Source organism: Pongo pygmaeus, chromosome 11 (genome assembly GCF_028885625.2).
Source record: "Pongo pygmaeus isolate AG05252 chromosome 11, NHGRI_mPonPyg2-v2.0_pri, whole genome shotgun sequence".
In the NCBI taxonomy this organism is placed as follows: domain Eukaryota; kingdom Metazoa; phylum Chordata; class Mammalia; order Primates; family Hominidae; genus Pongo; species Pongo pygmaeus.
In genome coordinates, this window is record NC_072384.2 from 52,131,039 (window position 1) to 52,145,268 (window position 14,230).

The 14,230-nt window shown below is 33.5% G+C and overlaps 1 protein-coding gene across 10 annotated transcripts in view; it reads right to left on the reverse strand.

The window, feature by feature from the left end:
* The window catches only part of PRPF40A (pre-mRNA processing factor 40 homolog A), a 61,926-nt gene that overhangs the window by 20,226 nt on the left and 27,470 nt on the right, over positions 1-14,230 (reverse strand). For 5 of the 10 annotated variants that reach the window (XM_054477200.2, XM_054477197.2, XM_054477196.2 and 2 more), the window contains 5 exons: positions 5,057-5,167; positions 3,499-3,619; positions 3,200-3,253; positions 1,603-1,627; positions 558-932 (listed from right to left, as the gene is read on the reverse strand). In XM_054477200.2, the coding sequence (XP_054333175.1) occupies positions 558-932; positions 1,603-1,627; positions 3,200-3,253; positions 3,499-3,619; positions 5,057-5,167 (686 nt within the window). The remainder of the gene's footprint in view (positions 1-557; positions 933-1,602; positions 1,628-3,199; positions 3,254-3,498; positions 3,620-5,056; positions 5,168-14,230) is intronic. The other 5 variants (XM_054477202.2, XM_054477199.2, XM_054477198.2 and 2 more) reach the window with 1 other exon arrangement.

Sequence of the window (14,230 nt, forward strand, 5' to 3'; positions counted from 1 at the left end):
TTGATATTAAACTCTTGGCCTCAAGTGATCCTCCTGCCTCATCCTCCCAAAGTGCTGGGATTACAGGTGTGAGCCACCATGCCCAGCCATAAACTGCTTTTTTTCCCTCCATAATTCATTTTTCTACAAAGCTGTATTTTTTTAACTGATTTATAGGAGGCTGAAACCCAAAACACCAATAACCAAAGAAACAATACACCTATCTTAACTGAAAATATTGACAGTTAATCATGAATTTTTGCACTGATCTCATGTAAAATATTGCATCAAAATATGATGTATCTTGCTTACTAAGGTTTTTGGCAATCTTTTAGATTTGTGCCCCAACTCCCTATAGCCTTGGCTCTACTTGTTAAAATTTCACTGAACTATTTTTCAAGTTTGCCGGCATAACCCTCCAAAATTCGGCCTGAAAACTGATCAACTGTCTTAACGGCCTGATATTACGATTCTCAAAAAAATTTATTTAAACAATTAATGGCCACTAACGAAACTGGCAATTACTTTTATTAATGAAATCTGGTACTGATTTTCAGAAGACAAGTTACTAAACTTACTCAGCTACAGTTTCTGGCTTAGATGTTTCTTCTCCAGTATTACTGGATACTTCCACACTTTGATCCTGAATAGCAGGGGTACTAGTAAGTTGTGCTTGTTCCTCAGTTGAAATAGTTACTGTATTCTCATTATCTACAACAGTAGCAACAATGGAAGTAACTTCAGGCTCAGGAACAACTGGAACAGTTCCACTGACAGTATTAGAAGTAGAAGTGGAAGCATTGGCATTGGCTGCAGCTGCTGCTGCTGCTGCCGCTGCTGCTGCTGCAACAACAGCAGCTGCTGCTTCTGCAGCAGCCATGGTGCTCATTGTGGTCGGAATTTCTGTTGTAGGGACTGGGGCTGTTGATGTTGTGGTGCACTCTTCTTGCTTACTATACATTAAAAAAAGAGAACACTGGTCATTTCATTATTGTAATCAGAAAGCTAAATAAAGGTAGCTTTAAAATGGTCATAAAATCAAATAATAAGAAAAATAATTGAAGGAAAAAATAGCAAGAAATGCCAAACCCACTAAAAAAGATTTTAAAACCACAGAATGTAACTGTACTACTTTAATTCCGTTAACATTTGTGGTAATGTATTACAGGCACTCAAAAGTTCAGTAAGCGTTCACATTTATAAAATACCCAATCTATCAGACTGTATTACACCATGAAATATGACCTGTATTAAAAAGTTCTCTAAGAACTTTAAATTTTCTGCAATTCGCCCATTTAGAGGAAACCCTATATAAAGGAAGAGATACATAGATATATTTCGTCCATTCCCTAATCAACTCAAACTGAATTTAGGACTCTTCTGTAACACAGTCTTCTTAATTTGTTAAGGGATACAGTCCAAATTCTAATAATTACTGTATAGCAAAACATCAAATTGAGTAAATATCCCCCTCCCTAATTTTTCCTCAACAAAATGCTACAAGGACATCAAAATATCAAGCCTAACATGTTAATTATTTGTATTATGAAAATTGAGAAAACACAACGATATCATAGGAGAGACCAAATTTGTAAATAAAAATTGATGTCCAAAATTGCTTACCTGCTTTCTTCAGCTTTGATCATCGCTATTAAAGAGAGGAAAAAAAGTCATCTACCAGTTTTAAAATATAATCACTGAAAAACTTTAAAAGAAGATAAAGTATCATACAATAGGATTTCATTTACCATCCTAAAAAATAAAAAATCACTTTTACAGAACAAATTCTTGCTCCAGAAGTCTAGTATAGCAAATAAAGAATAAAACAAATTTAAATAAGAGTAATTACTAGGAAAGCTTATTCCATGCTGCTGCTTTCCCAAAGGCTGCTCTAACAACTCTATGAAAGTATCTGCATAACTCTGGATGAAAATAGTATTTTCTCCAGGGATGAGACTAGTTTGATATATTTTAAGATACTAAATTCAAAATGGGATCAAATTTATTATAAAATTCCAGCACATATATACTAGCATTGACAAGTAGATAGATAGTTATGCACACCAACTATTTGTAGTAGGGTTATATCAGAAATGAGCTTGATACTTCGTAAATGATCAACTGGGAATCTACCTATCTACAATATTATTATTAGCCAATGCTAGTATAGGTAACTTAAATTGAGCTTTAAAGATCTGCACAATTTCATTTTTCATTCCAGTACATCTTCCTTTGGATGTAACAAAAATATCTTTTATTTAACATTACTAGGGAATGAGGTTCTTCACATTAAGTAATAATACAAGCCTAACTCTTTATAAAAATATTTTTAAAACTTATCACCCTTTAAAGAAAAACATTTCTGAAAATCTGTTTAGGATGGCTGGAAAAACATACTTAAGAAGTTATCATTAATAATATAAATTAACATTTTTCTGATACAATGATGATCTATCTATCTAATGAGGTGGCACAAGGAAAAGGTAAAGGGGCTTAATATGACAGTCTTTTAGGAAATTTTTATTCTCTTTTCCTGCCAGATGTCATTCCACATCACTACTTTATTAGCCCCATTCTCCTACAGTCTGCTGCTTCTAATTTTGTATAATTTATGACACTAGATTCTATTAGAAGTGAGTATAAAAACTAGATTTTCAATCCTTACTTATTATCTCTATTTTAAGTCTTAGGTTTTATATTTAGTATTAAGTATTTCTAGATTTTTAAGGGTTATTCTGATTAGTTCCAATGTTGAAAAATTTTCCCTTTATAAGTGAGGCATGATACTTGGTTTACCTTAATTCTTCCATAAAGAACATATCAAGGCTATTTTGCAACGCTGTGCTAAACAAAACTAGCATTAAATATATAGTCTGACAATATACTAACAAAATATAAATGGATACCGATTCAAGGTTCTCTACTGTCTATTACCATGAAATGAGTTAAAACACATGTTCTATGTATGCACCACTCATAGTAGGATTTGGAAATTTTGTATATGAACTCCTTGTTCAATTGAATGATAAACGATTTTTTTTCTAAAAACCAAAGTACGACTTTAAAAGCTACAAGCTCATTTATAATATAACCCTTTAATGAAAAGAATTCTTAGAGATTTTTCACTGCAGATTTATCCAATCATGGTTAGTGAATATTAGTGACATACTCTAATAAAAATGTTAAGTATGACAGAAAATGAATTATCAAAGCAGCTCACCATGCAGGTTTGATTTTGTAATAAGACTTCCAGCAACAATGGTATTCTGGTATCCTAGTTTCAGTGGAATCAAATCAAATAAAAATCTATTTAAAATCTATAGAACTGAGATCTAAAGCAACAAGAAAATAAGAGCCCAAAAAACTGTTATACGCCATTTTAAATGTTCTAATCATTTAATTAAAAAAAAAAAAAAAAAGGCCTTTGTTTGAACAATCCTATTCTGGAGGAATTGTTTCAAAGTGAATGGCATATATATGTACAACATATACATTGAAAACTACTTTTCCCCATTTTACCTTCAAGATCCTCAAGTTCTTTAGGTTTGGCCCAGCGAGATTCTTTTGTTTGAGAATTATAATAATAAGGCTTTCCAGAATCTGATTTGTATTCCTTCCAGGGGCATTTAGATAAGAGTTGCTAAAGAGGAAAAAACTGTTTGTTAATAATAATATATTTAACATCACGGATCATTTGCATGGCTGTTTTCGGTAGAAATTACCAATTGATACAATTCTAAAACTTGTGAGATGATGGTAATAATATAAACTATCAATTATTGAATATTCACTGAGTGATGCCGTTTGAATACATTATTTAATCTTTATAACACTGCAAAATGTGTAACATAATTCTGTATCTAGGGACTGTTACTTGAAGTCAGAAAGTAACTTGTTTAAGGTAATATACTCATTAAAAAGCAGAGACAAGATTCAAAACCAGTTCTACGTGAATTTCAAATCCTATTTACTGTAACCATTCACACCCCATTATAGGTCAAGATTATCATCCACATTTAACAGACTTCTCTAATACTAGTTGGAAAACCATAAAAGTTCAAAAAAACAAAATCTAGTTTAGTCATGCTTAGATTTCAATTTCGTAGTTTATGAATTAACTTATTATGTAAGAAAACATGTAGGTATAACATACTTAAAATCTAATAAACAAAACCTGTTAGGGTAGTATGAGAAATCTATTCAAAGCGTGAATCCAAACAGAGTGTCTTGGACAAAGTATGTAATTAATATCATTGGCAATAAATCAGTACTGGAATACATGTTTTTAAAAACTGGCCAACCTCCCCTCCCAAGCACTGCTGTGCATGTTAGTACGGCAACCTGGAAAATACTTTCACCTTCTCAAATTCCTTAATTAGGAAGAGAAGAAAACAAAAAGGTATACCACCAGCTAGGATGAAACTTAAGCATAGCCTGGAGTGCCAGAACAACTCTTACTTACTTAGCACCCCAGAGTTTCTAATTAAACAACATGCAACATTGCTTAATTCAGTTTATTCCTTCAACCTTAACTTTTTCTTCAATATCTGTATATTTTGAATGGTAAAACTTACAACAAAAAACAAAATAAAAACACACTTTTTAAAAGGGCATTTCCTGCAAAGAGAAAACTTCCCACTCTAAGAGAAGGAAATATTTGTAGGTAACTTAATTTCATCTCCACTACTCTTAACCCTACTGGAAATTTAAGAACTCAGTAGAAGTCATTTAAAATCACCCAGTTTTGCTATAATCAGAAACAAAAGCAAGCGGCAGGCAAAGAAATAGTCTTCCCCACTTCCAATTTATTCTTTAAATCACCTTTTTAAAATTGATCCCACTCTACTAGGTTTTCTAAGCAGGGGCAAAATCAGTAAATAAAATTATTCAGATGAGTTTTATTGCTCTTCTTCCCAATTGGTGTGACTATACTAACCCTCTTTTTTCCTGAATGTCTACAGATCCTCTTCTGACCTTTAAGCAGTACTGCTCTTTGATAATCGACTACTTATAGAATCCTAAAAAATATGCCCCAGTCTACTTGACAGTCCCTAAATTCCAGCTCTCAAACTTTTACCTCAGCAGGTGTTTTAAGATCATCTGGTTTCTCCCAGGTAGACTGTTTGGTTTCAGTGTTGTAGTAGTAAGTCCTTCCATCAGGTGATTTATGTTCAGTCCACATTGATTTCTAAAGAATAAAGATTATAAAAAGATGTAAATTATGTAACAATGCCATTGACAATATCAGTATCATTAGTTCCAAGGCAATAAATATATTAAGAAATCAATTAAAAGTAAAAAAAAAACTGGGCATATTTTGACAGTTTAAGTAATCTAGAATAATTCATCAATACAAGTAGGAAGGGAACTGAAAAACAAGGTTTTTAGAGTACTTCAAAAGCAGCACAGGTAAATTCAAGTTTCAGGATCTCTCTGAATTACAAAGATAAGACTACTCTCCTAAGTACAGTAACTTTATAGCTTACATACAAAAGACAATCTTTCAGAATACAAATCTGTGCCTAGTGGATAAAGAAAATATAGGAACTACATGCTAATATATTTGAACTGACCATGTGATCATCTGTTCATCTACTCTAGTCCAAGGAATACTTCTATCAACTTAGACAAAGTTCCAACTGACATGCCATAAAGAAAGACACAGCTGTCAAAACACAGCTTCTGGACAACAATCAGAATTTAACTATCAACCAGATGAAATTTAACAGGGATAAAATGTGTATGTGAATGCCTCAAAACAAGATAGGTGAGATAAAATTTTACATGAATGAAACTATAGAATATAAATTCACTATTAAGGTCAACAGAACACACCAAGAACCTACTAGAAGTTGCTAATGATACTTCAGGCAACACTAGATAACCCTCAGATAAAAGTTGGTTAAAAGTTTTAAAAGGCATCATGAATTAATGATTTACTAAATGATATCAAAGGTAGTAAATCTAGTTTCAAGCACCAGATTTTCCAGATGGTGACAAATTTAACTATGTTTGAAGGGTTACAAAAATGATTTATATAATATTTCCTCAAATCTAAGACATATTATTGTACAAACCTGTTAAGAAAAAATAAAATCGCTGTCAAATGATCATATGCTTTTTTACCACTCAGATTTTACTTCAAACTTATTGAAAGTTAGTCTTACTTTTCATTAATTTTACCATATACCACTTTTATGCATACATGAGAAAAATAGGTAAATAAAGTACTTAAGAGATCCCTTAAATTTCCTCACACTGAGACTTTCTGTGTCAGAGTTGCTGATATCCATTATATTCCAAATATAAGCTCTTTAGCATCAAATGTTGGTAATATAGTATATCTTTAAAAAAAATCATAAAACAAGTGAAAAATCACTGGTACTGGTTCTTAATGTCTTTCGTACCTATTTAAAAGGCTGATTTTTTATTTTTTCTTATCAACATTAAAGAGTAAGAGCTGACCTAGTTTTGATTTCTGTTTTGGGAATGTGACTGAACATATGTGACTCATTTCTTTACCAATTTTTTCACCATAATCATTTTATTCCTAGCTCCTAAGGGAGTGCCATTACTTTTATGATTTTCTTTGAAACCAGTGACATCCATTCTTTTGATGTGGGCACTTTTGCTGTTTACTCATGCACAACTGCTACCCTGACAAGGGAGGTCACAGACACTATGGATTACAGCAGGGGTCTCCAACCCCGAGGCCGTGGACTATGGAGCAGTTCCAGCCCGTGGCCTGTTGGGAACTGGGCCGCACAGCAGGAGGTGAGCAGTGGGTGAGCGAGCAAAGCTTCATCTGTATTTGCAGGCACTCTCCATCACTCGCATTACCTCATGAGCTCTGCCTCCTGTCCTATCAGCGGTGGCATTAGTTTCTCATAGGAGTGCAAACCCTATCGTGAACTGTGCATGTGAGGCTGCTGCTCCTTATGAGAATCTAATGGCTGATGATCTGTCACTGTCTCCCAACTAGATGGTCCCATCTGCAATAAATTTCTGCATGCTGTAGCAGGATAATTAGATAATTCCAAAGCTGTGTTAAATTCTAGCACTTTAAACTGGATAAAACCACCATAATATCTCCAAAGCAAATACAAAACAGGTGCTGGAAAAATAATGTGGCTTTCTGTTATTAGCTTGCTTTAACTTCTTTTCATCAAAAGGTGGTGCAATTAGAAACACAAATGTGGAAACTTCAACTATATGGTAATGCTGTATTTCACAAATTAAATGGTGTTAAGACAGATAAAGGGGTTTATATTTTTCTTTTAAAAACAACTAATGATCTCAGTAGCATCTCAAAACTGCACCACCACCACCTAAACAGAGTTCTACCATAAGCTGCAAAACTGTGTAGACTATGTTCAACTTTTCAAGTCACATCTGCTAAGGAGCATCAAGGAAAGAGCAAAATCAGCAAAACCACAAGGAGATAAAAGAATAAAAAAGAAAAGGACACTGTATAGTTGACCAAATGATGAGGAGGGAGAGGAGACACAAGCTAATAAAACAAATAGAAATCAACTTAATATTCTCTAACTATTTATTTGAGCCTTATAACTAATTACACTACAAAGCAGGTATAATCACTATCTTTCTATAGATAAGAAAACCAAGGTTTAGCAAGGCTGGTAGCTTGCTCATAGGGACTTGGGAAATGACACTAGAACATCGAGCTGCTTTTCAAGACCACAATTATTTTATTACCAACAGTTATTATGTTAGTAAAAAATTAGATATGAAACAGCAGTTCTGGGAAATCAATTAAAACAACTTTTTTTGGGGAGTAGGTAGATAAACTGGGAGTGTATCAGCAAAATAAGGGATAAAATTATCCTTACTATATCTACAATCAATATGAAAACACAGTCTAATGGAAAAATAAACATGGCCATAGACAGAATACAGTTATTATATTAGATGTTCAACTTCACTAGCCAATCAAAAAACCACACATTAATAAAAACTTTTTGCTCATCAGATAAATGACAAAGACCATTAATATACAATGCAAAAGGTGTGTGAGAAAGAGGGTACTCTCATGTGCTACTGTTGGGAATGAAATTAGCATAAAGGCAATTCAGCAGTTCTTACGAATATTAAAAATGCAAACGTCACCGCTTGAACCTGAAATTTCACTCTGAAAACTTCCATTCATATCGTTGCAAACATGTACAAGGACGTTATTTATAAGATTATTACGTGTAATGGTGAAAAATTAGTTAACTCAATGTACACCCATAGGAAAACAGGTCAATTATGGTCCATTCATATTACTGATTATCCTACTTGTAAAAAGATAGAAAATGTCTAAAATGCAGTGCCAAATGATACAGTGGCAAAGATATATACAGAAAAATCATTTGAAATGCAAAGAAAACTGGGCATAAGGAAAAAAGCATACACATGTAACTATCACAAGTAATAAGCTCTTCAGAGTTGGAAAAAGCTAGTCAACAAGACACAACAGTTTTAAAGAAATTCAATATACTCAAACTCAATCTTCTGTGTGTCATGGAGACAAACACATATACACACATATTTGTACAATGTATAAGCTGAATTTATGAAAACTAAGAAAAAATGGCTAAATCCAAACACTGAATAGAAAAATCCCCTCACTACTCTAAATAAGGAAAATATTAAAAAGCCGTCCAGGCATGGTGGCTCACACCTGTAATCCCAGCACTTTGGGAGGCTGAGGTGGGCAAATCACCTAAGGTCAGGAGTTCAAGACCAGCCTGGCCAACATGGTGAAACCCCATTTTCTACTGAAAATACAAAAAATTAGCTAGGCATGGTGGCGCATGCTTGTAATCCCAGCTACTCAGGAGGCTGAGGCAGGAGAATCACTTGAACCCGGGAGGCAGAGGTTGCAGTGAGCCAAGATCGCATCATTGCACTCCAGCTTGGGTAACAAGAGCAAAACTCTGTCTCAAAAAAAAAAAAAAAAAAAGAAAGAAAAAGAAAAAGCCAAATAATAAACAGAATTGAGGAAAAATACAATCACAGATACAGATTTACAACCAATCAAAACCTAGAGAAAATGATTTCCAAGCAAATCACTTTACCAAAATTGACCCCAGAAAAAGCACATCACACTTGAACATCCCAACAACACAGACACAACAGAAAGATACAAAACCAGATGGTTTCACAGCAGAATGTTATACAACCTTTGAAGAACACAGAATTGCAATGTTACATCATGATTTCAGATTATGGGGAAAAAAAGATGAAATGCTCTCCATTAATTAACAAGAAGCAGAAAAGATAGCAAAAGAGCATCATGAATTTAAATTTAACAACATATACACTCTGACCAAACAGAATTTACTGTAGAAGTGCAAGAGTAGTTCAATATTAGAAAATCTACAGAAGAAATTATTTCCACTACCTAATCAAATGAAAACAAAAATAGGTGATCCCACTATTAAACTTTGTATGATCAAATCACACCCAGAAAACTAAGTTCACAAGTATTCAAAAAATAAAAAAAAAACACAAAATGCGCAAATGAAATAATTTAAGAAATAAAAAACCTAAATGATTAAAAGGCAATCAGTTATCACCCTAAAGCCACTTCCATTAAAATCACAAAAACATGCCTGGAATCACTAAATTCTAGCAAATATACCACAGCAATAAAATGAAATTGCTGGTGTAAATTTTGGAGAAGTAAAGTTCTCTTGCCTTTACTGCTATTTTTATACATATAAAATTCCAGTGAAATCTAGTTACAGTTTTAAAATACTATTTGAATTGGTAAGGAAATCTGGTAATGTTATTGGTTACAAGACAAATACAAAAAATAATCTGAATAGACGATAACTAGGTTAAAATAAAAATAGGAAAAATACTGTACTCACAATGTAACAATTTTTTCTTTTTTTTTTGAGAAAGGGTCTCACTCTGTTGTCCAGGCAGGATTGCAGTGGCACGATCATAGCTCACTGCAGCCTCAAGCTTCTGGGCTCAAAAGATCCTCCCTCCTGAGCCTCCTGAGTAGCTGGGACTACAGACACACACCACTATGCTGGGCTGATTTTTTATTTTTTGTAGAGACAGGGTCTCACTTTGTTGCCCAGGCTTGTAACACATTTTTACAAAGCAAACAGAAACTTTAAAAATAGGATACCTATTTACCTTACCTAAACAGAATTTAAAACAAAAATCATAATGGAAAAATGGGAGACTATATACTGGTAAAAAGTAACAGATCAAAAATTATCCTAAACACATATGCATATGGCAATTTAACCTTGAAATTCAGAGAGAGGCAACAGAAAAATACAGGGAGAAACAGATGACTCATCTTTTCTAGTTAAAGATTTTAATTCACTAACTTCTTATGTAGATCCAAGCAGATGAAAGACATGCCAAGATGCAGGAATAACAAAGTAACTTTATATAGCACACAGAATATTCTTAAAAACTAGCCCTGAACAAGAACATACATGAAGCTTTAATAAACTGTAAAGAACTTGACATCTTAGAGACTGTACTTTCTGATCATAATGCAATAAGGATAGCTCATAAAAAAAAGTTCCCCAAAGGTACAATCCATGAAATAATTGATAGGCTGAAATAACAGATTTAGTTGTCATTAAAATTAGAAACTTCTGCTCTGTTAAAGATCGTCTGAAGAATGAGAAGATAAGCCACAAACTGGGAGAAAATAGTTGCAAAAGACTTAATGTGATAAAAACCTGTTATCTTAAAACTCTACAATAATAAAACAATCTGATTAAAAAAATAGGCAAAAGATCCAAAGAAACACTTTCCCAAAGATGTAAAGATGGCAAATAAAAAGATGCTCCAAATCACATATAATTAGTCACAAATTAAAGCAAGATACATTATACACCTACTAAAATGGCAAAAATCCAAAACACTGATATTATCAAATGCTGGTGAAGGTATGGTATACCAGGAATTCTCATTCATTGCTGTTAGGAATTCAGAGTGGTGCAGCCACTTTGGAAGACAATTTCAAGGTTTCTTAACAAAGCTAAACATACTCTTACTACACAATCCAGCAATAGTGCTCCTTGTTATTAATATCTACCCAAATTAGCTGAAAACTTACGTTCACACAGAAAACCTGCACATGGATGTTTATGGCAGCTTTACTCTTAATGATCAAATCTTGGGAACAACCAAAACGTTCTTCAGTACATGAATGGATAAAGTGTGGTACATCCAGATAATGGAGTATTATTCAGTGAGAAAAAGAAATGAAGTATCAAGCCATAAAAAGACAATGGAGGAAACTTAAATGCATATTACTAAGTAAAACAAGCCAATCTGAAAAGGCTACATACTGTATGATTCCAACTATATGAAATTCTTAGAAAAGCAAAACTACGGAGGCAGAAAAACAAACAAACAAACAAAAACAATGGTTGCTGCAGTAGAGGAGGAAGAAATGAATAGGCAGAGCACCAATTTTTAGGGCAATGAAACTATTCTGTGTGATACTGTAAGGGCTGATACACACACATTCATTATACATTTGTCAAAATATATAGAATGTACAATATTAACAGTGAACCCTGATAAAAACTGTACTTTGGATGTTAACAATTTGTCAATGTATATTCACCAATTGTAATGTATGTACCAATCGGGTGTGACATGCTGACAGTGTGGGAGAGCAGTAAGTTATTTTGGGGGGGGGGTATAATCTGGGAACTCAACTATCCACTTAATTTTGCTATAAACCTAAAACTGCTCTAAAAAAACAGTTATCTATTTTTTAAACAGAAGTCCCATGTCTGGAAACCAAGAAAAACATACCCCTTAATAAAGAAAAAAAAATTCTTTTTTGAGATGGGGTCTCCCTACTAATGTGCGGTGGTGGCGTGATCTCGGCTCACTGCAGCCTGCATCTTCCTGGGCTCAGGCAATGCTCCCACCTCAGCCTCCCAAGGAGCTGGGACTACAGGTATGTGCCACCACACCTGGCTAATTTTTGTATTTTTGTAGAGATGGGGTTTCACCATGTTACCTAGGCTGATCTCAAACTCCTGGGATCAAGAAATCCTCCCACTTCTGGCTCCTAAAGTGCTAGGATTACAGGTGTAAGTCACTGCACCTGGCCAGGAAAAGTATTAATATTGGTTTAGAAAAACACAAATAGAAATAAACAGTGGAAAAGGAAACACAGATATAAATCCCAGAATATGTGAGAATTTAAGATATGACAATAAAGAGCTTTCAATTGAAGTCAGAAAAAATGGTTTGATAACTGACACAACTGGCTATCCATCTTATAGACAGATATTCCAGATGAATCAAACACTTCATGATAAAAAAAGCAGTAAGAATCTTCCAAGAAAATATATGAGGAAACCTTTGTAAAAATTTCAATAAACGCATTAGCTAAAAATGATAACCTATCTATTTACCACATTAACATACTAAAAGGTTGTGTGGCAAGATCATTAAAAGCAAAATCAACAGACCAATGACAGACTAAGAAAAATATTTGAAATTCATGATTATTAAAGGGTTAACATCAATAACATTTGAAAAAACTCTTAAAATGAAATTTACAAGAAAAAATAAAAAATAACCCAACCTAAAAACAGGAAAGGACAGGGATAGGTTAACAGAAGAGAAATCCAAATACCAAATAAAATGTTCGATCTCATTAAGAGTCAAAGAAAAACTATCACTTTAAACCCATGTCCACTCACTAAAATTCAAATGAGTGATACTGGCTATTGCTGCTAGAGGTTCTTGAAGAAAAAGACATGTTACTACACCATTATTAGATATGTCTTTTACATTCTTGAAAAACAACATGACTAGTTACATACTCTCCATCCCAAATATGTTATTCCTGGAATCCTTCTTAGGTGTTAAAAAAAAAAAAAAAAAAATTCATAATTGGGAGGGGATCCTACATGTAAACTGAATTTCCATTAATAAGTGAACGGTTTAATGTGTCTCTATGGCAAAGAATACTTTATAAAGTCATTTAAAAAATTACATCTACATTAAGGAACTTACACAGATTTTCACAATAAAGTTTTAAACAAGAAAAAGTGTATTTAACAAGTAACTTAAGCATATATAACGTGAACCAATTATGTAAAATGTGTATGTATTTGTCTATGCTTAAGTAACATGCAAAAAGATCTTCAGATAAGATATTAATGGTGGTGGTTCCCTCATGGTCAAAAAATTAAGGATGAATTTTACTTTCTTTTTAACTTATGTCTGCTGTTTTCCTCCCAATGAGCTTGCATTACTTAAATAAGAAAACAAACAAACAAACCATTAAGTTATCCTTTCTCAAAAATAAAAGCAGGTACTTATAGTAGAATAATACCAAATGGGCTGGGCGTAGTGGCTCATGCCTGTAATCCCAGCACTTTGGGAGGCCGAGGTGGGCGGATCACTTGAGGACAGGAGTTCAAGACCATCCTGGGCAACACAGTGAAACCCCATCTCTACAAAATACAAAAATTAGCCGGGCATGGTGGCACATGCCTGTTGTCCCAGCTACTCAAGAGGCTGAGGCAGGAGAATTGCTTGAACCCGGGAGGTGGAGGTTGCAGTAAGCCACTGCACTCCAGCCTGGGCAACAGAGTGAGACTCTGCCTCAAAAAAAACAAACAAGCAAAAAAAAAAAAAAAAAAAAAAAAACAAATGGATATTTTGCAACCATTCAACTTTTAAGGCAAAAGACACAAGAATGTTTTAAAAACATTTAAATAAAATTCTTAATTTAAAATTTTCTCCCCAAATGAGAAAAATAACATATTTGCAATCAATTCCGTTAATTATAACAGTAACATAACAGCTACCTCTCAGGAATGTTATGATTAAATTAGATTATAAACAAAACTCTTCCTTTCATGGATCTTTAAGGAATAGCAAAATGAAAAAAAAATCCTTGAAGCTAAAGCATGGACTAATATCAAGAAGCATAAAATAGCTATCTTTAAATATTATCTCTCCTAAATAAAAATCAATGCTATTCTGAAAATTCCATTTTTCTTTCTAACACAGTGTAAAGAAGGTATAGCAAAAGGGTTTTTTAAATTAAGGTACATAAATTTTCATTTATATATACATATAAAATTATCATCTAACATCTGTTGGGCACTGTGGCTCACGCCTGTAATCCCAGCACTTTGGGAGGCTAAGGCGGTCAGATCACTTGAGGCCAGGAGTTCAACACCAGCCTGGCCAACATGGCAAAATCCCACCTCTACTAAAAATATAAAAA